Source organism: Osmia lignaria, unplaced genomic scaffold (genome assembly GCF_051020975.1).
Source record: "Osmia lignaria lignaria isolate PbOS001 unplaced genomic scaffold, iyOsmLign1 scaffold0016, whole genome shotgun sequence".
Lineage (NCBI taxonomy): Eukaryota > Metazoa > Arthropoda > Insecta > Hymenoptera > Megachilidae > Osmia > Osmia lignaria.
This window is the reverse complement of record NW_027478168.1, coordinates 13,215,407-13,240,688: the sequence shown is the minus strand read 5'-3', so window position 1 is coordinate 13,240,688 and position 25,282 is coordinate 13,215,407. Positions and strand designations below refer to the sequence as shown.

At 45.5% G+C, this 25,282-nt stretch overlaps 1 protein-coding gene across 1 annotated transcript; it reads right to left on the bottom strand.

The window, feature by feature from the left end:
• Positions 1-20,623: 20,623 nt before the first annotated feature.
• LOC117611400 (uncharacterized) lies at positions 20,624-24,943 on the bottom strand. Its single transcript, XM_034339336.2, has one exon. It carries the CDS (start codon positions 24,941-24,943, stop codon positions 20,624-20,626), a length of 4,320 nt encoding a protein of 1,439 aa, XP_034195227.2.
• Between the last annotated feature and the right edge of the window lie 339 nt (positions 24,944-25,282).

Genomic DNA, 25,282 nt, shown 5'->3' with positions numbered 1-25,282 from the left:
TACTTCTAATATTAATTAAATCAATTGTTACTAGTTTAAGTTAAGTATAAGTTGCTCGATAAATAGGCATGAATTGCTAGTATCTAAGGAACAAATAAATATATAAAGCACCAAGCATAGTTTGAAATTGTATTGCATACCAATCCCAAACCCTCCCCACGAATGGATTGAAGCGACCACCGAAATGATCGACAGCGAGGTATAAATGAAATGCCATTCAAGTATCGTCCCAATCATATAAGCAGATACGAAGGAGCAGAGAAGGAGAGAGCATAAAGTCCGCATTTTATTAACATGTGCAATCATTACCATACGTCATTGTGCATCATCATAAGCATTCTAAATTACTACACCGGTAGAGTGTACAAGTGTACAAAACATGATAAATGAATAAATAAAATGAGACAATCTCGATCGATCAAACCGGAACCCGTACAATCGATTGCACCGGATCCGGCGCGGCTGTATCGAGCTAATCGAAGTCGAGATCGAAATTTAACTCCAAAAAACAGCCGCTAGAGTGCACGGCCATCGCCGGGCGTACAGGAAAGTGCACCGCGTAACAAAGCCGCACGGCATACGTCAAATCCTAGTCGGTTAAACTTAACCTCAAAAGGCAACCATTCAGATGATTAAGACTGAACAGTCAAACATTTAACAATCAAACAGTTAACCCTACAACCAAAGATAGCTGAAGAATGGGTGAGTAGAAGATTATAAAGGCAATGAGAAGGGATAGTTAGAAATAGGTTAGTTAACAAAATAAGTGTAACATATATAACCGAATTCACACAATCGGCAAGTCATCCCAATCAATATATCAACAATCAATATCCAATAACAGGTTACACATAGCACAACAACATCCCAACCTTAAAGACAACAGCAGATCAGCTGTTGCAAACCCCATCAGGCGAGTGGTGATGCACTAATTTATAAACACATGTACATAATTCTTTACAGACATACATATGTCCGTACACCCGTAGAACCTATATGCAAACAATCAGCAGGCAAGGCGTTCAATTAAGTCAGCAACAAGAAGATACCGTTGCACAGTCATTGAGATAAGGTAACGGAGCACATAGTATGTAGAGTAATATTAATAATACAATACAAAGTATAGACAGCATCTAGACGCAGTTAGATAGCCAGTCAAAACCCAAAGAATTAACTATAATCACTCAAATTCTCAACAGCGAGTCAGAAGCTACGAGCAGATTAATATACCTAATGGAATAAATGAAATAAGATACAGAAGAAAAACCGATGCATCGACCAGCAGCCGTCCGGAGGCTCAGCACCAATAGAAAGAACAAGGGGAGGACGACGCAATCACAGGAACCACCCCCCATGGCTCCCTCAAAGGCACGAGATGGTGGGTAGTGTAAGTAAACCTATAAGAGGAAGGAGGACCTATAAGAGAAAGAGAAAAGGAGGAAGAGAAGGAAGAGAAGAGAAAAGAGAAGAGGGAAAGCTAACGTATGGGCCATCTCAAAACCATGTCAGGCCCTGTACAGGCAGAACAGTCCAAGGCAACTAACTCAACCCTCAATAATCCCTTCATAAAACTCAAGGAAGGCAAGAGGGAAGGACCAGGTAAGTAAGTTAAACCAATCCTATAAGGGAAAGAAAGACCTGTTAAAGAAACACAAATTTACATATAGGAAAGAACGCAGGGATGCATAGCATAGAACAAGTAAATCAATCAATCGCGGCACCAGGTCGGAAGTACAAACAACATCAACATCAACCGAAATCCGGTAGGCGAGATCCGAAACCCTGAAGGCAGAGATAAATACGCAATACATTAAGGACGGGTGATTAATCAAGCAAATGGGTACGAAACAGTCAATTACCATCGTTATTAATCGATCTTTCAATGCCCTACAGCAATCACGCTGAAGCAAAAGATGCCGATTCGAATTAGGATAACAGCCACCAAACTATAAATAGAGATTCCCTGAGCATTGCATCATATCAGGGAGATGTAAGGACCGGGACTGAGATGCAATCCTGTGAATGGGTATTACAACAACGAGTATAAATACGAAAGGTAGGCATATATAGATTATAATATAAATGCATACATGCATATATACATACACACATATACATACATATACCCATGTACATATAAGCGGGCTAGCCAAACTTATCAAAATTCCACTCTTCCTGCTCAGCGTCACCCGTCTAATTATGGAGAGATGAAGCCCAAGTCCTGCCTGTGGATGATCCGCACGTAGGCCCAGCTTAATCTCGGGTAAGAACCGCCCAATCCAAATTATGATAGTACTAAATGGAAATATACCAGCTCAGAACAAGCCGTCCATTATGAAGACGCCCGAACCTCCGTCGATGCTCAGCCAAATATGAGAAGTGAGGATGAAGCATGCTCCGCCCAATTACAACTTAACACGGGCATGCAATGACACATGCACGTGGCCAGCTCGGTTGGAGTTCTACAAATTAATGGTGGAAATTAACACTAGCCACCCGATTCAGAGATTCGTGTAATTGCAGAAACAGAATAGACAGAGTGAATAACAAAAGAGGGCTGTAGGTAAAGGGGGCTGTAGGTAAGAGGACTATATGGAATAAAGTAATATAAACGAGAGAATCGGACGAGGGTACAATGAAATTGAAATTAATGAGTTAACCCATTTTTAATCCATTTCAGATTTCTGAGTCGAATACAAGCAGAACGAATTATATGATCATTGCAGAGAGAGCCACTGAAATATAAGTCATCGCACCCATGAGAACAGGAGGGTCATCGGCAAGAAAGAAGAGTACAACGTCAATATAGAATGACTGTATGAAACCACAATAAAGCATAAAATGAGAAATGTAGAAGGTATAGAGCGTACTCCCTTCTACCATCAAGCCAGCAATCCCAATTCCTGTTCGTATAATGAATTACCCACAGGCTGGAAGATCTGCTGCCCATTAAACTCTGAACCAAGCCACCGAAGTCATACACTCGGCAATTGCACCATAATCTCTTCAGGGTATGCAGCAAAAATAAGAAGTAAAGTATAATTATAAATTAAGGTAGGCTAATAAGTTAAGCAACCATTGAAGGGAGGCGTGAGGATGAGAAATTAAAAATTAACCTGCATATGTAAAATTCACCACTCACTACTCCCCACCACTCGCGCCTCCTCCCTCCCCCTCCACCATTCGAGGCCAGCGCACCAACCAATCCCGTGCCGAGGAGTAGGATGAAGATGCAACGTTCGCTCATTCTGTTGAGCTAGACGGTTCACGACCCATCGAACTTCCGTCAGAGCACATCGATCAGCCTGATTGCTACAACTCACCTTAAATCTTATCAAGTAAGTACTCAAGCATACTTTAATCGTTAATCAATCGTAAGCACTGGGTCCCGTAACCATAATTTGCAAGGGAAACCATAAAACTGCATTCCTCATATATTACACCATTCACATCTTAGCAGAAAGCCTGTTCGCTCAGCCAGACCAATCCATGTTGAAATATAAACTCTTTAAGCTTGAAGTGCAAAATACTAATGTATTCATGCCACCAGGGAACACACGAAAGCCTATTGGGACGAGAGCCGAAGAAAACGCGAAAGGAAGACGCAGAATAAACATAGAAATTCCCACTCCAATCGGCAGGTAAGCCAGTGAGCTACTCAAATTACATAAAGTCGCAGTTAGCTAACCTAATCTGTGTCGCAAGCCGGCAGGGACATAAAACACGATCTGAATCAGAACTAAACCCATATATCATTTGACAGGAATCAGCGATGTCCGCCTTCACCGTGCTGCAAGTAAACCTAAATCATTGCCGCGCAGCGCAGGACATTCTATGGCAGGCCGTGCATGATTATCGCGCCGACATTGTGGTGATTAGTGAACCATACCGTCCCCGACCAGAATGGCACACCGACCCCAGCGGGACCCTAAGCATGTGGTACGTGCAGCGGACCCCACCGTCCGCCGAACTGGGCATGGTGCGTAAAATACATACCTCCGACGGCTGCATTGGCCTAGCAACTCGCGATTTCGTTATATTAGGGTGCTATTTTTCCCCTTCCCTGACCATGGCCACATACGAAGGCCAATTAGATGATTTGGCAGCCGGGATCGCGGCGTCAGCAAAGCCCGTGATAATATCCGGGGACTTTAACGCTCGGTCAATACAATGGGGTTCGGATCGTACCGATGCGCGCGGTTATCGGTTACTACGTGTCTGTGAGCAAGCAAGTCTAATACCCGTAAATAGCAAGGGAGGCCCCTCATTCGTCCGAAACCATCAGCAATCACGAATAGATGCCATAGCATGTAGTCATGCATTAAGATCTCGTCTGAAAAATTCGTTTGTATCCAGAAAATACACCGGCTCCAATCATAATTACCTGGTACATCGTTTTGCCGCTACCAACACCTTCGAGTCCTCCTCAATGAATTCCACGTGGAATACATCATACGACCCCCCCGATAAAGAAACCTGGGCTTCACTAATTAAAGACAACCTATCCCTATCGCCGGAGACAGATCAGTGGATTCGTGACCTACCCGTTTTTACGTTTGAGAATACCGCAAGCATAGATGCCGCTATAGCAGAGTTAGAATCCTGGTACGAATCGGCACGTATACCGAGGTCCCATAATTCCATCCGAAAACGAAAATACGTGACCTGGTGGAATAAAGAAATATCGAAGCTGAGATTAAATGCGGCGCGATCGCGTGCGAAATGGCGACGCGCAGCCCTTAGTATGTCAAAAAATAACAATAACAATAACAGAGGCATATCAATCAACTCCCAGCATCCCCTACATCGTCTCATGATATCCGATCGCCGCGCATTGATTAAAGCCATACGGCAGGGCAAGGAAGCTTCCTGGTCCGAAATGATAAATGAAGTAGCTCGCTATCCATGGGGGAAACCTTATAAAGGAGTAATGAATCGATTAAAAGGAAAAGCTCCACTAATGCGTTTAAACGAGCCCGAGTTTAGAGCCGCCGTGTCTCAGTTATTCGTGACCGAACCTTCGCCATCAACCACAACCGGGTCACCCCCTGCACCCGGCATCGCTAGTCACGATGCCAGGTCAACCCGTAGCCCGAACCATATCTCTACCCCCCGAAACCGGTCGCCCAGCCCACAGCCCGGGCCCAGTCGCGCCGTCCCGAACCGTTTACCTACGATAAGATTTGTCCCTTCGCCCTCAGCAAACCGACCAACAACAACCCAGCCAAGATCAGCAAACAGCACCAGCTGTACCCCAGAACCTACAAGAACGATTTCAAGAGAGCCCCCAGAAGATCCACGCGTACCCTACCCATTCAGTACTCGCGATGCCGTCACCGCCCTTGCCAAAGTTTCGCGTGGAAAAGCACCCGGTCGCGACGGGATAACCGGAGAGGCTCTCCGTCCTATAATCAAGTTGGCTCCCGAATGGATACGCGACCTATTTAACGCGTGCTACCGCCTAGGATATTTCCCAGACTCATGGAAGGTTGGCCGCTTAGTACTCATCCCGAAGCCCGGAAAACCTTTCAATTCCTACTCCGACCTGCGTCCCCTCTGCATGTTGTCGAACCTGGGCAAGGGCTTCGAATACGCCTTACGCGAGCTTTTGGAGGAAGCCGTCCAAGATTCAGGGGATCTTTCCCCCCGGCAGTTTGGTTTTCGCAAAAAACGATCCACTATGCAGGCCATGAAGGTAGTAATTTCCGAGTGGAATCGTGCCCGCAACTTTGGCAACCATTGTTTGTTAATTGGCCTGGATGTAAAAAACGCGTTCAACACTGTCCGTTGGGAAAATATAATACTAGCAGCGCAACGTCGCCACTTTCCACCCCACCTGATAGCAATGCTGCAGAATTACCTCAGCAATCGATACATAGGTACCACCATGCCCGACGGTACGTGGGTAGAGCAAGAAGTATTCGCCGGTGTTCCCCAAGGGTCGGTGCTAGGACCGTTCCTGTGGAACCTGGCTTATGATTCGATACTGGAAGTCTTACTACCTCGCAACACGATGACCATCGCATTTGCAGACGACCTTGCCCTAATAATCCTAGCAACTTTGACTCAAATACGCGAAATAGCCGAGGAAGCACTCCGGCGTCTCAGTGTCTGGTATCTTCAAAACGGACTAACCCTAGCGACCCACAAGACCGAGGCCATTCTATTGACGGGTCGCCGAGTACCCGCCGGGCTGGTCCTGCAACACGAATCATCCGTGATAAAAACCATATCCTCAATGCGATACCTAGGCGTGCTATTCAATAACAACCGGACCTTCCGCAGCCATATAATAAAGGTAACCGACAAGGCCACCAGAGTAGCCCAACATCTATCGTGGCTCCTGCCCAACGTACGCGGAGGAGGGTACGGCCCCCGCCTGCTATATTATCGCGTAATGGAATCAATAGTGTTGTACGCCGCCCCAGTGTGGCATGAAGCCGTAAGATATAAAAATATGGTACGCCTACTTTTACCGACTCAGAAACTCGGCTTGATACGTGTCGCCCGTTCATACCGTACCGTCTCGCATGATGCCCTGACTGTCCTAACGGGCTGCCCTCCCTGGCATCTAGTAGTGCACGCACGCCAGCGGCTATTTGGTTTTGAAGCCGAGACAATTGATGAGCATGACGAGTATATAGCGGCCGTGAAAAGAGAAACTTATGCCTCTTGGCAGCGCCACTGGGACAACACCCGCAATGGCGCTTGGACTCGCCGCTTGATCCCCAACATAGTGGAGTGGGTAAAAAGGAAGGGACCACAGTATTTAAATTATTATTTAACCCAAGTTTTAACAAACCATGGGTGTTTCTCATCGTACCTTTATAGGATCAAGCGCATCAGCACCCCGAACTGTTGGTTTTGCACCCCTTCTGTAATCGACGACGCAGAACACACAGTGTTCCATTGCGAACGCTGGACCGCCGAACGTGCGCGCATAATCATGGAGGTAGGAGTACTGTACCCGGAAACCTTAGTAGACTGCCTACTTGACGACAACCGACGGACCCCTTTATTGGCTTATTTAGCCAATATATTAAAGAAGAAAGAGAGTATAGAACGCACTCGAGAGCGTGATCCCCTTGCACCACCCCGGCGCCGCGTCCGTCGCCGACAAGCATAACCTTGTACTAACAGGAAAGAAACTAAGGAAATACTTCCCTCTGAGCCCGATACCCTTCATTCGTTAGATCCCCCTTTTGCCGTTGAACGAAATAGTTCAATGTAAAAACACAATATCAGAAAAACATCCTCCTAAATTAAATCTACCATCAAACCCCGATTAATTAATCCCTAGCAAAATTATAAAACTGTACTCATAGTAGCAAATATATGCCATTAAACAAATATCAACATTGTAGACATCATTCACCCTGTCAATCATTCAAGCCACCAACCCCGGCCCCAACTCCAGCTCCGTCCCAGTCCACAATCTGTTACCACGCTTAGTCATCATTACACACCAAGCGAGCCGGCCGCCACGAAAGACAGGAAGCTGATCCCTTCCAAGAGGAGTCAAAAGGTAAGGCAGAGTCAAAAGGTAAGGCAGAAATGAAGTAAGTAACGCCAACTGATCAATTAAAGAAGTCAGATAATGACAAAGTAAATTGAATGAAATGGCCAATTAAAATAAAATAGATAAAGTCAAACTAAGCGGACAAGGTATGAGATGTGTATACCCGGAAGACATGCAAGTTGATCACACCGGCATAGCCAGGTCGACACAGTTAGCCATGAGAAACAGTGGAAGCAGTGAAAGCAAGTCTCAAGGATAATTAATTACAGAGAGAGAACCCCATGAGGTACCAAAATTATCGGCAAGCGACTTAGGCAAGGGAAAGGGACCTAACCCTAACCCTAACCCTAACCCTAACCTTTTTTTTTTTTTTAACGAGGAGGGAAAATGCTTTGCGCACGCCGGACAGGTGTGCGTCCGGTAGTATGGGACTCCAAGGTACTCATCTTGTGTACCCACTAAAAACCCTACCTCGATTTCGCCATAAAGGAGCCTGTGGTGTTGTAACGCACCCTAACCCCGGAACCGCAATAAGCATATCTTCAGGGAGGGATCACCAAGTCAGGCCGTCGCCTACAATGGGGGTACACCCCGGTTACTTATCCTGTGTCTGTAATTTACCATAATTAGTATTACGTCATTACCAGTTGAGTTTTCTTCTTCTTCTTTATACTCCGGTTGAACGTTTCCAGGACATATCTTTCGTGGTTTATTTTGCCCTTCAGCACTTTGCCTATATATTGCAGTACATGAGACCTGTAGCCTGGGTTTTTAATCGTTGCAATAAAATTATTGATACTGAGATCCTCTTCTAATTGTATATTCAATTGAAGCCTTTCCGCGGCCCAGCGATCACAGTCAAAAATTGTATGTTCAGGGTCGTCCGTTTTCCCAGGGCAAAACCAACAATTTGCAGATTCCTGTTTATGAATCTTTTTCAGAAACGTGCCGAAACACCCATGACCCGTAAGGGCTTGGGTTAGATAATAATCCAGCAGTCCTGGGCCCCAGGTATACCAATCTCCTATCTTAGGGATCAACCTGTGGGTCCACCTACCCTTCAGGGAGGAATCCCACTTCTCCTGCCACTTTTCCACGGTGTTTTTCCTTTCCTCTTCTTTATTCTCTTCGTTTAAAGCCCTTTTCGGATTGTTGTTTCTTCTTTCGAAGAGCCTCATCCTCTCAGCCACAAGTAGGTCTAACGGGATATGGCCCGTAATAACACATAGAGCATCTGCAGAAACGGTGCAGTATGCTCTGGCCACCCTCAATAATGCAGTACGTTGAGTTCCATTTATTAAATCCACGTTGCCTTTCAATACCTGACTGTTACCCCAAATAGGTGCAGCATACATAACGACCGACTCCACAACACTGTAGTATAACCTCCGTGGAAGGTTGCCTGCACCATACATATTAGGCATCAACAGGGATAGTACACTAGCATATTTCAGTGCTCTATTGCAGCTATTGATGATATGGCTTCTAAAACCCCGTCTCTTTCCAAGAATCAGCCCGAGATATCTCGCCTCCCCTGTGACCGTTATGTTACTGTCTCCGCACTTAAAAGTGAGAGGGTTAGGGATCTGTCTTTCTGTCAGCATAATGGCTTCGGTTTTATGATGGGCCAATGACAGACCCTCTGATGTGTACCACGCAGCCATGTTTCTAATAATCTGCTCGGCTCGCATGATGAGAAGCCTTATATTCTAGTGGATAACTATTATGCCAATGTCATCCGCGTATCCGATGACGTATATATTTTTTCTAGTACGCATCAAGAGGAGCTCATCATATACCAGGTTTCAGAGTAGGGGGCCGATAACCGAGCCTTGGGGAACACCCCCAAACACCTGGAACCGCGAGTGTTCGTCTGTACCTTCATAGATGATCCAGCGATCTGCCAAGTAACTTCTCGTCATGTTGATGAGGACTGAGGGAAATCTCCTCTTTTCCATCTGTCTTATGATGCTATCCCACCTGACAGTGTTGAATGCGTTCTTAACATCCAACATGATGAGCAAACAATGATGCCCGTCCTCTCTAGCTTTATTCCCGAGTCTCATGATCTCCCTCATAGCATCCAAGGTGGAGTGCCCTTTTCGAAAACCGTGTTGGTTTGGGGCAAAGTCACAGTCCGTCAGAGCTTTTATTATCTTCTCTTTCATTATATACTCCAACATCTTAGCCAGGCAAGAGATTATAGATAACGGTCTAAATGCCTTCTCTGGTCTCTCCGCCGGGGTTTTACCCTTAGGTAAGAGGACGAGCCTACCCGTCTTCCACTCTCTTGGCCAGTAACCGCAGGAGTAACAAACATTGAAAATGTATGTCACCCATTTTACAGCCTCCGTGCCCATTACCCTTGCCATGGTCGGGGTTATCCCATCGGGACCCGGCGCTTTCTTCGGTACTAGCCTCGATGCTGCTTTACGAACTTCTTCTTCGGTAATGACATTGTCTTCTATCCGCTGTGCGTCATTCACCTGTGCACCTTGTTCATTTATTATAGTGTCAGCATCTCCCTCTGATTGCAAGATGAACAGTTTTTCCACTACGCTTTTTACTTCCTCGGCATCCAAGATTTCAGGAGCGGATTTACCTTTAACCGATTTCATGACGGCCTTGTAGGGCCTACCCCACGTATCCCGGTCTATAGTGAGTAGGAGGGATGCCCAGCACTCTCTTTTGGCCTTCCTGATTTCTCGGTTTAGCACCCTTTTACTCTCCTTAAAATCTTCCAGTAATACTTTCCTGGCTTCTTCATTGTCCGTTTTCTTCTTAACTCTAGTATAGCGTCGTCTAGCTTTTGCGGCTGCTTTCCTTTTGGCCGCAACTTCTTCAGTCCACCACGGAACCGGGGTGTTTTTACCTTCCCACTTCATTCTCATAACCGTGCTCTTTTTCAGTATCAAGTTTATGTCCTTGATGAATGTGTCCACATCCAATATAGTGTTGCTCCGGGTAAGTACATCGGAGTGTTCATCACCATATTTTTTCAAAAATAGGTTAAGGAACTTATCTGCATCTATTTTACTGCATTTCAGGTCTAGTAATGGTTTATCTATCCCCCTCGGATTTTTTGCAGAGTTCAACGTGTGTAACAGGTATCTATGATCCGAAGCTGAATATTTATTCAATGCTTCGGAACTTACAAGATATTGGATCCCTTGCTTCCCGCATATCATTATATCGATTTTTGAACCACCACCCCTGTCACATGTATTTCCACCCTTAGAAATAGTCGGATGAAGTTCAGTGGCGATCAAAAATTGATGGAGTATTTTCCCCCTACCACACCAACGGTCGGCTCCCCACAGGGGTGCTTTTGCATTAAAATCTCCCGTAAGTATAACACCCTTTTCAATATCCCGGTAGTTGACCACCACGGGCGCTAACGTTGTAAGGAGCGCCTTAAATTCTTGAAGTGTCGTATTCGGGGATGCGTATACACTAAAAATGAAGTATCCGGTATACTTGATAACCACCCAGCCGTTATCCCTTGTTATATACTCCCAGTTCCGGTATCACGCCGATCCCCTGGATGTGACATACATGGCTGCTCGGTTAGAAGGATCGGAAAACCAACCGTCAGGTATTTTGTACGGTTCTGCAACTACCACAACGTCGACTTCATGTTCATTCACCGTAACAAGGAGCAGATCGTGCGCCGTCCTACAATGATTCATATTCAGTTGCATTATCCTAACGAATTTTATTTTTGTTTTTCACAGCCTCCTTATAAATAGGACAACGAGTTGATGCCGCCACATGGTCCGCTTTATTTTCGGGGTAGCCATTCAAAAGACATAGTCTGCATTGTGGCGGTTTATCGCATTCCTTCATCTCGTGACCGGGTGCACCACATTTTCTGCACAATCCCGCCCCTTCCAGAGAGACTACAGGGCATTTCAATGCAATGTGCCCTACGGCATGGCATCGATAGCACCTTATTATTCGTGGGATTTCTTTAATGGCAGCCACCGTCCATCCTATTTTTATCCGGCCTTTGTTTGCCAGAGACCTGAAGGGCGTCGCCGGCCCTTCAATCAACGCCACTTTATTTTGTCTTGGATCTATGCGGAAAACCTTAATCCGAATCTCATTTAATGAGTTACCGGTAGCATTCGCAACTGTCTCTATTACTTCCTCCCTTTCTACGTCGGGATCGATATTTCTAATCTCCAAGTCTACTCTTTCCTGTAGCTTGGTGACCGTGACTTCGTCACCCAGTTTCCCATCCAAAGACTTTTTTATTACCTCGAGATCAGCCCGTGGGGTGAATTCGAGTAATAAATTACCCGCTCTTGTCTTTCTAACCCCTTTCACTCCCTCAGGGGCAGGGCCCACCGCCCTCTTAACCTTTTTAAGAACCTCTGCGAATGTAATATTCGGTTCAAAACGAATCGCTATCGCCTGCGGTTTACTCCTTATTCTTTTATTTAGTGACGGTGCCCGATCCTCGGTAATATTATCCGGTTTATCATTTCCGTCAGCTCCCAAGGTCATTTGGGGCTGTGGTAGTGGTCTCACCTTCCCCCTTCTCTTCACTAATTTCCAGTCTCGGTCCCCTTGTTCAGAGCTATCAACATATATTCCCTGTCGTCCCACAATCGTTTCGACTTTCTTTATCCTTAATTTTGTTGGCGGCCCTCCGCCGTTTTCATCTCCTTTTGTCCGTTTCTCGATATTACCCAGCGAGGGCGAGATCTCTTTCCTTTTACTACTTCCTGCTGGTACTTTGTCTGGGGTCGTTTGTGTACTTACTTCTAAATACCTACCCTTCACTATCCCTATCATTTCCTTATCTTTCCCGGTTACTGCTTCCCTATCCCTGTTATTATCTGTACTAATTTCTTTCACTTTTCTTGTTTCAGGTTCATCTTTCCTTGCTGCTGCTTGTGACATCATCTCCTTTCTGGCGTCTCTCATCTGGTCTACCACACAACTCAGTTTCTCCAAACAGGAATCCGTCTTACGGAATGCAATCTCTGTCGCCGAATTCAGGAGTTTTTCCTTTTTCAGAGCTTTGCGGACCTCTGCGTATGTACCACCCATTGCCGCCGTTAACTCCATTATAGCATTCAAACAACGGTCCATTATAACCTCTGGTTCATTGCGACACTGAATCAGGTGGTCGACCGGTACTTCCATCACCGATAAATCCATATCGGGTACTGTGTTTTTACCCTTCCAAGTCGTGCTAGTGTCTTCTCTAGGGGGGGATCTCTCTATTAGGGAGTTTCTCCTGAAGGCGTCACTTTCCTTCGCTAGCCTACTGGCGAACCATTTTTCCACGTCCTCTGCCGTGCTTAAATCGCCCTTGCCAACGTCAGTATCTGGTACTTTTGCAGGGGCCTGACGTTCCACCGCCTGCTTTGTGCAGTCGCCGAACCCTAACCCTAACCTAACCCTAACCCTAACCCTAACCTAACCCTAACCTAACCCTAACCCTAACCCTAACCTAACCCTAACCCTTTTTTTTTTTTGTTTATATGGAAGGGGAAATGCGTTTGCGCACGCGCAGGTTATCCCCTTGTCGCACTATTCGGCTAGAGGGGGCCCGGGCAGTGTGGGACTCATATCCCCTGAAGGGGGGCCTGGCTCCCGTTGGTGAGGGCAAACACAAAGAAGCAACTCAGAAGGGGCAACCTGATAGCCCAACCCTAAAGGGTGGGCTCAAATCATAGCGGTCACAGCCCAGGAGGGGCGACCCTGCGGCGCCCAGAAGGGGCATCCGCGGCCTGATATACCACCCACTAAAACCTCTCCCCTGACGTAGGCCGCCGGTACGCTTTCATCCGTAGAGGATATCCCAGTTGTACCGGCGATAGCCGCGACGGCGCTTTAGCTCCCAAGCTTTCATGTACGCTTTCGTCTACCCTCAATCCGCCGTGCGCTAGACACCCACAGGGGATTGAGGAGCCACGCCGTAACACCTCCGATCAAGCGGTAGGACATTTTAACCTGCACGCGTGTTGCGCAGGATTTTTCTTCGGCCACGACCAGGAACCGGAGCTCCTGCTCAACGGGTGATCGCGCCCCAACTTCATCTGCCTGCCATTAGCGAGGCCAGGAAACTCTCTATTCGGCCACGACCAGGAACCGGAGCTCCTGCTCAACGGGTGATCGCGCCCCTACTTCACCTGCCTGCCATTAGCGAGGCCAGGAAACTCTCTCTTCGACCACGATCAGGAACCGGAGGACTACCCACTCATCGGGTGATCGGGCCATGTGTTCACCTGCCTGAACAGGATTTTCTCTTCGGTCGCCATCAGGAACCGGGATAAAAACCACACGGGTGATCGACCAATCTTCGTCCGCCATGGTAGATTAATAATGATGATGTGGCTTATCCTTGCAGTCATCACGCCCACCTGATCTACCACGAGGACAGGCCATTTTTCTTCAACCACGACCGGCACCGGAGCTCCTGCTCAACGGGTGATCGGGCCGTGTCTTCACCAGCCTGCCATAAGTGAGGTCAGGAAGCTTTCTCTTCGGCCACGACCAGGAACCGGAGCTCCTGCTCAACGTGTGATCGCGCCCCTACTTCACCTGCCTGCCATAAGCGAGGCTAGGAAACTTTCTCTTCGGCCACGATCAGGAACCGGAGCTCCAGCTCAACGGGTGATCGCGCCATGTGTTCCGCCTGCCATATATGAGCACAGGGCTTTTCTTCGGCCACGATCAGGAACCGAAGCTCCTGCTCAACGGGTGATCGCGCCATGACTTCTGCCTGCTTGCAATGCGAAGACAGGGCTTCTTCTACGGCCACGACCAGGAACCGGAGCTCCTGCTCAACGGGTGATCGCGCCATGTGTTCCGCCTGGCGTATATGAGCACAGGGCTTCTTCTTCGGCCACGATCAGGAACCGGGAAATCCTTTACCCGGCTGACCGCGCCATGTCTTGGTACGCTGCAACCCTCGATGACTTGTCCCATACATACTCCAGACACCCACACACCGCTCCCAGAAAGCATAGCATCGAATGTTCAAACAACCCAAGCAAGTAAAAGGAGGCATGCAGAATGCCCATGAAGAAAGTAGGCACATAGAGTAACCACTCCCTAGCCAGGTGAAGAACGAAAGTGTAAGAAACGGACTCAGACTCCAATCCTATCGCATGAGTAAGATAATGTAGAAGTAAAATTGCCATTGGCAAGAGAGCGGTAAGACAAGCAACTGTAGTAGAGGGAATAGCAAAGAGTAGAAAAGAAAGTTAGTTAGGGAAGTATAATAGTAAATATTAGCACATAATCAACACCCAAATTAAATTAACCACCCAACACTGCGTTGAGCTCTGCTGCATTGAGTAACAACTAAATAAGTAAGCAATGAAGTAAACCGGTAATCAATTAAAAAGAAGGAAAACAGAGTATTCCATTAGGGCGCCTTGAGGAACAACAATTCCTGTCAAAGTATAAAGAAAATTGCTGCGCTCACTCACTTATTGACAACTGAACCATATCAAAATGGGTATGAAAGTGCAAAATTATACATACAATATTGTCAAAGCCGAACTAAATAGATAAATAAATGTAAATTTATAATGTATAATTTGTATATGGATTAATATATATTAATTTAACCAAGACACAGCATAGTAGTGACACCTAAGTCATCTCATAGCACAATGCAACAGAAAACGCAGAATCAAACTGTCCTTAAAATATATATGAAGGTAACGCAACACAATAAACGCACATATATACGCGTTCAAACAACCAATCCATATAAACCAAACTGTACCAGATTCTAATAGATTCTAATGAATTCCATTGAATCCATTATGTTGAGCATGCAATAAGGCCAATAAGACTACACTAAGGCATATAGACACATGTCATCACATAATAATGGAAATATGTAAATACGGCAGATAGGGTGAAATAAAATAAAACAAGCACTTATAAAGTCATTTAATTAATTAACCTAATTTATTCAATATACCATATGTCACCGCTAATCACCCCATTTGTTTATTTACTCAATTATAGTAATATAAAGAATAGGAGATAGGGAGTTATATAATACAATACAATACAGTTTACAGTGTAGCGCAAAATACTGCCTAAGTATAACCTAATGTAACTGAAATAACTGAGATGACTGAATATAATCCAAAATCTGAGATAATAATATAGTAATATAACATATTCAATACAATACTTTATTCAATACATAGATTGAATTGAACGGAGATAAAAGGTAATTGAATGTATTTGAATGTAATGTAATAAACATGAATATAAATACGACCATAATATAAAATTAGTAATAATATAATATATTATAATTTACACAAAGCTGAGTAACTAGCACCACTTGGAAACACATACACTGCAATGGAGCACAGTATATCACGGCTGAGCGCGCATTTTCACCACAATCACCTTCGCACCAATTAAATTTACATTTAACTTAACTTAAATAGCAGAATTCAGTAATTAATTTAGTTAACACTTCACATCACAGATCACAGACGAGTAGATAATGCACAAATTTGCACAATGCCCGGAGAAGAGAAAAGTAAACACGCGTCACCGAAAACTATGTCACCTAAGACTGAAACCCGGGCCGAGTAAAAGAGCGAGAGCGAGACCATAAAGCATAAAACATATAGGGATAGAACCTAGTGTTCATAAAATTCCCTAGTTCACTCCATAATGGTTGGTTATCAACCGTCAAATTATCCACCAAACCATCAATTAAGTAATTAAGCAATTATAGAGAGTATATAAGTGCTCGTAAGCGAAAAGCGAAAATGCATAAACAAAACAGTTTGAACAAATCAAAATGACCAAAACCAAAGATAATGTACCTACAAAAGATGGCCATAAGCCGCAAGCTGTGCCTAGTTGGTAATCAACCGCAGTACCAAGGATATTACCAGCAACAAATATTCCGTTTACCAGACAGTGATACTCGGCCGCTCACTCCGTAACGGCTGTCCACAGGCAAATTATCTGCCGCGCAGTAGTCACCTACCACGTGCCAATTACCAGTTACACAGTTACCGACTGCAGAACTGTCCATCGTGCTGCCGCGCAATCCTGGGAAACCGTACTTACCATCAGACTTACCATCAAAGATAAGTCTGGTATACAATACTATAATCGAATAGATAATTATGCTAAATCAATGGGATCAGAGATAAACTTCAAACGGGCCAACATCAGGCATTAATTAATTAATATGTAAAGAAATAAGTCAATATTATGGTTATAAATACATTACCTATATAAAACATCATATAAGTTTGTGATAAAATAATAAGATAGAATATAATTATAGTTAAAACGCATAAAGTAGCCTGACACGATGTAAGTCAATAAAATAATTAGAAAAAATAAAATCATAAAATCAGCCCGAATAAGTCCCGCAGATTGCGCAGATTGCAGGACGCACTGCGTTACTGCATGATAACGTCGCAAAGAAACAAATTATACAAAAGGCAATGAAGATAAAGGAAAACAACCGCCAAGGAATGAGAGGCCGAATAAATAGATAAAATAAGACCCTAAACCAAAGCAAAATCAATATGAAACGCATATAGTCAGGAAAACCCATGGAACCATTCAAACAACACCCAGTCAAATAATATTAATTAACAAAATAAATAAAACCAGAATAAAGTCAAGGCAGCAAGGCAACAAGCAACTGGCAGAAAGGAAATATGAATCAGAAAATAAATCAAAATAAATCAGATCAAATCAATGTATAACTATAATCAAACAACATCAAAAACCATCAAAATGAATAATGAATAATAAATGAATGAATGAATACTGAATGCGAGAGGAACAGCTGGAGATATTCACAAACTGAGGAACTACAGAAAATGAAAGTGTGTAACGCTTAACAGACATAGCTGACATAATGTAGTATAATGCAAAATAATGTAAAAGAAAATAAGATAAATACAACAGGTGAGTTATATTCTAATTAAATATGACCGTAAACATTATTGACTCCATCCCCACTACTTTATAAATTATAGATTATAAATTGTAAGTGATTATGTCCATGCAAATGCAAATAGAAGGTAAAAATTCATAACCGACTGATGTATAAAGATAGTAAATAATAAATATAATGACAAATAAAAACAAATCAAATATAAGGTGCGTGGTTCAATTAGACACCACACCATTACATAGTAAAAGAATAAAATAAAGGATAACAGATAAATAAATAAATAAGCAAAGAAGTAGGGTATTTGAAATGAAATTGAGATGGTGTGATTATAACAGAAGCCACGCGGTGTCAAGCATTTGGATGAACAAAATCATCTATCCTCTCAGGAAAATTAACCGTACTTAAATCCAAATAACTCTAAATAAATAATTGTAGATAATAAGCGAATGAATGAATGAGTGAGTGAGTGAGCAATAGAGCTATTAAAGAAGTTAATCAAGTTAAGGCATATAAAGGCAGATAGAGAGAGTAAGGAAAGTAAAGAAAGTGTAAAGTATAGTATATAGACGAACGTAACTGACACAAAATAAAATAGAATAAGATACATTGAAGTGCATTCCACCAACAAGCACATCCATACACTCATTCATACATCTCACATAAACGCAGTCGTCCAATGAGGCTAAATCAAATAAATTTACAAAATCCATTACGTTGAATATGCAATGAGGCAGATTATATTATCCTAAACAGACATAATATTAAGAAGGTACGGTAAGATAAAGCGAATACACTCAGCACTCAACAAGGCAACCAACAAGGCAACCAAGTGTTTCAGATATAGCTGTCAATTAACTTTATTCATTAATTAGTCGTAGAAAGATAATGATGCAAAATATTACACAGTACTAACTGAATTTATTGCATATAATATGTAAATTGGGTATCAGTATAAGTATAAAAATATGTATAAGTATAATAATAATAATATGTAAATATAAATATACAAATATATAAATAAATATAAATAAATATAATATATCAGAAAACGGAGCACAATAGCGCATATCATCACTCATTGCAATGGGTACACGCACAAATCACAAACACACACGCACCGATATTCAATATTCAATATTAATGGCCTAATCAAAACTCTCAGCAATTCAGCAATTTAACGATTCAATTAATATACGATCCTCCTCCATGTCTCAACCGAGTATATGGCACATGGAGATGGAGTAAACCAGTGCCGCCGATGATCATGTCAATCAGAGATAAGAAACCGCGTGAAGCTTAAGCTTAAGCCATAAACCATATGCCATATAGATGCGTAACCTTCGAGAAATTTTGTAAAATATACAGTTCGTCCCATTATGTCTGTTGTCTATTAAATTAGTTATCAAATTAATTAATTGATTATTACACGGAACGTACAAGCGCCAGCGACCAAATACATCAATAAAACACTTTCAATAAATTACAGTGACCGAAACCAAACAGGAATAGAATGTAACGGAAGGTAACGATGGCGGAAAACATTCCGGTATCTCACTAAATAAAGTACGCAACACTATCCGTTGATAATAATTACAAATTATCCCTAGTTGGTAACCATCCGTAGCACCGGCAGCCAAATATTATCGGCCACAAGCATTCTACTTATTTACCATATAATACTCGGCCGTTCATCCCGTAACGGTTATCCACCGACCAACTATCCGCCGCGCAGCAGTTACCCACCGCGCGCCAGATATCTGCTACATCACAGTTACCGACAGCTAAACTATCCGTCGTGCAACCGCGCCATCCTAGGAAGCCATACTTACCATCAGACTTACCATAAAAGATAAGTCCGATGTCCAATACTATTCACGGAAAGGTAATTATAAACGGACAAATAAGATCCCAGACGGATTAAAATCATGAATAAATCAATTAATAAAACAATACCACGACTCACGGAAAAGGTAATTATAAAAGCAAACGCGCAACAAATAGAACCCCAGACGGATTAAAATCAAGAATAAATCAATTAATAAAACAATACCACGGCTATCATTTATTATTTATAAATATATAAATCATACGTTTGCAATAGTGTAGGATGAAGTAAATATTAAGCATAAATAATGATGAAGATAGAATGAAATGAAAGAAATGAAATCAACCCGAATAAGATCCGCAGATTGCAGGACGCATCATGTTACTGCCTATCGCGCCGCAGGAAACAAACTACGCAGAACAACGAAACCAAGAAACCGCCACAGAACGAAAGGCCGAATAAATAAACGAATGAAACATTCAACCTAAACAGAATCGAAATCAAATATAACCATTGTTCCGGCAAATTTCGTCGCGGCGTATTTCCCGCGATTGGAAATCTTTAGGAAAATAAGCGAGGTGCCGGATCGCGTTTACCGAAGCGCAGGAGTCTTAAAAAGGCGGAAGCAATGAACTCCACAGCAACGTGTTGCGTAGTTTTAGCAAAAACTCGTTGTATTTAATAAATTAACAGTTAGTCTTAGGAATAAAAAGTTTATATTTCAATCCTCTATTCACTGAATTAATCCGCGTTATTGCGGTTCGCCGAAGCACTTGGTTCGAGCGAAGCGCCAGAAAAAGAAAAAAGGAGAGATTTGCGGATATGAATTCTCCGAAAAGCGTTCGCGAGAGTTTCCTTGAAAACAAGAGTGAGCCCCGTCGCAGAGCGACGACAGGCTCGCACCTCTCCCTCTCTCTCCCGGCGTCCTCGCCCCACACCGCTGGCCAACGGCGTGAGAGAGATGGGCGCCGATGAGAGAGGGATGGCAATACGACAGAAGTCAGTCGCGTTAGACATTCGGGAAACAGTTCGCTCGAACATACCGCCCGCCTTCTTCGGTGATACGAAGAATGGTTGACGTGAATCAAGGCAAATAACCTCTAGAGTTTTACTAGTACAAACCATGAGTGCTTACACGCTAGTTACAAAGGTAAACTAATTAATAATAATTTTAATATAAAGCAATCAAGTAAAGCAAAGTGAATAAAGAGTAAATATAAAATAACAAATAGCAATTAGCATAGTAAACTAGACCAACCAAAGTAAAGCAAAAAGAATTACGCGGAAAATTCCGGTCGTAGTTTACAAAGAGAAAAAAAAGGAAGTTAAAGTTAAAGTATCTTAGCTGGTATCGATGCTAAGAGGCATCGGTTGGCGATACTGGTAAGGGGCACAGCTTGACGATTGGCCTCTTAACAGTACCCTTTTCAGTGCGTAGAGTTACCACTCTAACGCATCCATCAGGTCCTGGGTGTAGTTCGGTGACGCGTCCCATCAACCACTTTGCTGGTGGCTGTAAGTCGTCCCGGATAAGCGCCAGGCTGCCGATTTCCAAATTCTCCCGGTAACGACGCCACTTCGGAAACTGTTGGAGATGCTGTAAGTATTCGTGTCTCCATCTTTTCCAGAATTGTGCTCGCATTTGTGAAATTAACCGCCAGCGTGTGTGAAGTGCAGTGCATGGTTCTTCTGGCTCTGGGGGGACGGTGGTTGGTTCCCCTATCAAGAAGTGACCCGGTGTCAAGACGGCCAGCTCCGAAGGGTCCTCTGATAGTGCGTACAGTGGCCTCGAGTTTAGGCACGCCTCTATTTGACAGAGGAGAGTCGTCAGTACCTCGAAGGTAAGTGTGGAATCACCGATCACTCTCCGTAGATGGTGCTTTACGGATTTTACCCCTGCCTCCCACAGGCCACCAAAATGCGGCGCATAAGGGGGAATGAACTGCCAGCAGGTGCCGTCTAACGCCAGGGATGCGGCTGACTCCTGGTAGAATAAAGTAGACTGGCGGAACATAGTGCGGAGCTCTCTGTCTGCTCCCTGGAATACCGTTCCATTGTCGCTAAACAGAGTGGCGCAATGTCCTCGCCTGCCCACAAAGCGACGGAAGGCTGCAAGAAAGGAAGCTGAGGTTAGATCTGACACCGCTTCCAAGTGTATTGCCCTGGTAGACAGGCACACGAAGAGGGCGATGTAGCCTTTGTAGGCTTTGTGGCCACGCCCGGGCGAGGTACGTAGCTTAATCGGGCCCGCATAATCCACGCCGGTGGTTAAAAAGGCCCTCTGTGCAGCAGTGCGCTCTTGTGGAAGTTGTCCCACCAGTTGTCCAGCTCTACGTCCGCTGAACCGGGCGCACGTGACGCAGGCGGCGATTTCGGATCGAACCAGTGAGCGGCCTCGGACGATCCAGACTCTTCTCATGAGATGGCTGCGAGTAAGCTGTGGACCTCCATGGAGCGTGCGGTAATGTGCGTCCCGTATCAGAAGCCTGGCCAACGGACATCTCTTCGCCACAAGGTAAGGATGTTTCTCATTGTACGGCAGAGCCGCGTTTTCTAAGCGCCCTCCTAGCCTTAGTAAGCCCTGGTCGTCTAAGAAAGGTCGACACGAAGAAAGGGGTGAAGCTTTGCGTAGCTCGCCGTGCCGTTGCAGTTGTTCAATCTCCTCCAGGAAACTGGTGTGTTGAGAGAATCTCAGAACTGCTAGGAAGGCGTGGGTGCGCTCCTCTGCTTTAACAAAACCCTTCTCGCAAGGCTGCCCTCGGCTTAGACTGGCAAACCTGAAACACTGGGCAATAACAGATAAAAGGTGCGAGAGGGAGGAGAAGCGGCACAGGAAGTTTTCTCCGAATTTCTCCTTGACGACGTGTACCGTGGCTCCTCTTCTCTCGGCCTCTATTCCCTCGTTGGACTCCGGAAAGGTCGCCGGCCAGAATTCAGGCTGTTCCGTCAACCATTTCGGCCCGTGCCACCACAGATCGGAGTCGACGAGCTCGGCTGGGCTCATTCCTCGGGTTGCCAAGTCCGCTGGATTGTCCGGAGAGCGGATGTGCCGCCAATTGTCCGCCGGTATCTCGTGCTGGATATCGGAGACTTGATGGGCAACGAAGGGTTTCCATTGAGATGCATGGCCGCGGATCCAGTGTAAGGTTACACTTGAATCCGTCCACGCGATGGTCGGGCCAGACATATTAATGCCTTCTTTGACCCGAATCAATAATTTAGATAACAAGGTGGCTCCACACAGTTCCAACTTCGGAATTGTTATAGTCTTTACCGGGGCCACCTTAGTTTTTGCGACCAAAAGCGAGGTCGTTACCGACCCATTGTTATTGACCCGCAGGTACACCGCTGCCGCATAAGCTCGCTGCGAGGCGTCACAAAAACCGTGAAGTTCCATCTGGGTGGACGGCTCTGATGAGGCAAATGTCCAGCGTGGGATCTTCAGGGTATCCAATTGCGGCAAGGAGCCTCTGAAGCGCTGCCACATAGTGCAGACGTTCTCTGGCAATTGCTGATCCCAGTTCGCTCCAAGGATCCAGAGGTCCTGCATTAAAATCTTGGCCACGACTAGGACCGGCGCCGCCCAGCCCAGTGGGTCGAAGAGGCCTGCGATTTCCGAAAGGATGGACCTCTTGGTGGTACATTCTCTCACCAGCTCAGCGGCTGCGACTCGAAGGGAGAAGGCATCATCCCTAGGACTCCAGTTCACGCCTAGTGTACTGATGCCGGACCATTCCTGAAACAGGCGCGTATCAGAAGAGTCGGCTTCTTGAATTTCCGGTATGTTAGATGCCCATTTGCTTAGTTCGAAACCGCCAGCTTTGAAAATTGCCACCACTTCTCTTTTCAAAGCCAGGGTCTCGCTGACATCATCCGCCCCGGTGAGAATATCATCGACATAAGTGTGTCGACGCACCACCGAAGCTCCTCGGGGAAACCGGCTGCTTTCGTCGTTCGCCAGCTGGGCAAGTACCCGTAAAGCTAGGAAAGGCGCACACGCCGTGCCATACGTCACCGTTGTAAGCCGAAAGTCCTGCACTCGTTCGTCGGGAGTGGCGCGCCAAAGGATGCTTTGCCACTTAGTATCCTCTGAATGGACTCGGATCTGTCTGAACATCTTGACAATGTCCGTGGTGAATACGACCCGAAAAAGTCGCCAGCGGGTCAATACCATCCATAGGTCAGCCTGGAGCTTCTGACCAGTGGCGAGGCAGTCGTTTAGCGATTGGCCCGTGGCTGTACAAAAAGAAGCATTAAAAACGACCCGTAACTTGGCAGAAGGATCGTGACGCTTGCGTACGGCGTGGTGTGGCAGGTAATACGCAGGCCCTTTATCCGCTTCTTCGGGTGCACCCTGCATGTGCTGTAAAGTCAGGTACTCCATCATAAAATTTCGATACTGCTCTTTCAGCGTAGCATCCGAGGATAGGCGTCGTTCACAATTGAAGAGGAGTTTCAACGCCGTCGTCCTGTTGGACTTCAGCGCAGTCAGCGGGTCCTTTACGAAGGGAAGGCGCACCACGTAGCGTCCCGATGGATCTCGAGCATGGGTGTCGAGGAAGTGGCGCTCACACTTTTCCTCTTCTTGTGACATCGGAGCCCGTTCTCGAATCTCGTCCAGCTCCCAGAACCGCTGGAGGAGTTGGCTTGTGGAGTCCTCGCCGTGGCAGTGAAGAACCCGAGCGGCCGTCTCCGCCTTGGGTTTGTCGTCGGAGGCTGGTCCCATAAGCACCCAGCCAAAGGGGGTGAGTTTCGCTGTTGGAGTACCCTCTGGCCCTCTGCGCCAGTCGTCACCAAAGAGCGTTCCGCAAACATCCGCACCTAAAAGTAAATCTACCCGAGCCGGAACTCCGTACTCGGGGTCAGCAAGCGTGAGACCGGTAATATGCGGCCAAGACTTTGCCACGATGCGTTTGCTCGGGAGCAACGACGTTAGTTTGCGGAGTACCAACGCACGAACTGGTAATCGGAAGTCCGAAGTGTGTCGGGGTCGAACTACAAGTGATACCTCTCCGGTCGCGTGTCCAACCTCATTGTCCTTAACGCCTGAGATGGCCACTCGCACCGCCCGCCGTGGAAGACGTAGCGCCTGAGCGACCCACGATGAGACGAGAGAGGTATCGGAGCCGGTGTCCAGAAGGGCTCGGACCTCTACGGTTTCTCCTGATGGCGCCTCCAATCTCACCTTGGCGGTTGCGAGTAAGGCCACGGCTTTTGAACCAACCGATAGAGAGAGGGTAGTCACCTGCTGAGTTGCGTCGTCAGACGTCGAGGCAGCGTCTTCTCGTGCCGGCTGTCCGCCTTCACGGCCTGGTGCGCTTGCCGGTGGAGCCGTCAGCGCTTCGTGCAGTAACGTATGGTGTCGCTTGCTACAAGCTAAACAGACTTGTTTAGACGGACACTTACCCACTTCGTGTCCTACATTCAAACAGCTCAGGCAGGCCTTCAGCTGTTGGACGCGCTCCTTGCGTTTTGCCGGCGACAGCGCCTTGAATTTATAACAAAATCCTAGACCGTGGGTGCCCGAACACCCCGGACATTTCCGGGCCGGGGGCGACTTTGATGCTGCGGCTAAGACGTTAGAGTTAACGCCTTTTGCTGATGCTCCTCCTTTTGTTTTAGGTTTGATTTCCTTAGAGCTGGTCGGCGACACAGCGTGGAGCGATGGGTCCGTCATGCCTGCAGCGCCTAAAGCTTGGATCCGGTTCTCCAAGAACTGCGATAATTGCTGAAACCGCGGGATTTCCCGGCTGTTGTTCTCGGCGAGAATTGGAATTTTTGGGACGGCGTGGATTCCGTCTTTTCAAAGACGTGGGCGTCGAGGAGAAGATAAACGACACAGCTTAGCGGTCACGAATTATGTATTACTGATAATTTGTACACAATGAGTCGTAAATTAAACTCTAAAAAAATCACCTTTGGTTTAATTTGGAATTACACGATTTAGGAATTCGCGGTGCAAGGCACTGAATTGAATTTGAGAATGCTCGAAACTCGAGTAAAGAAACGTTTTTGG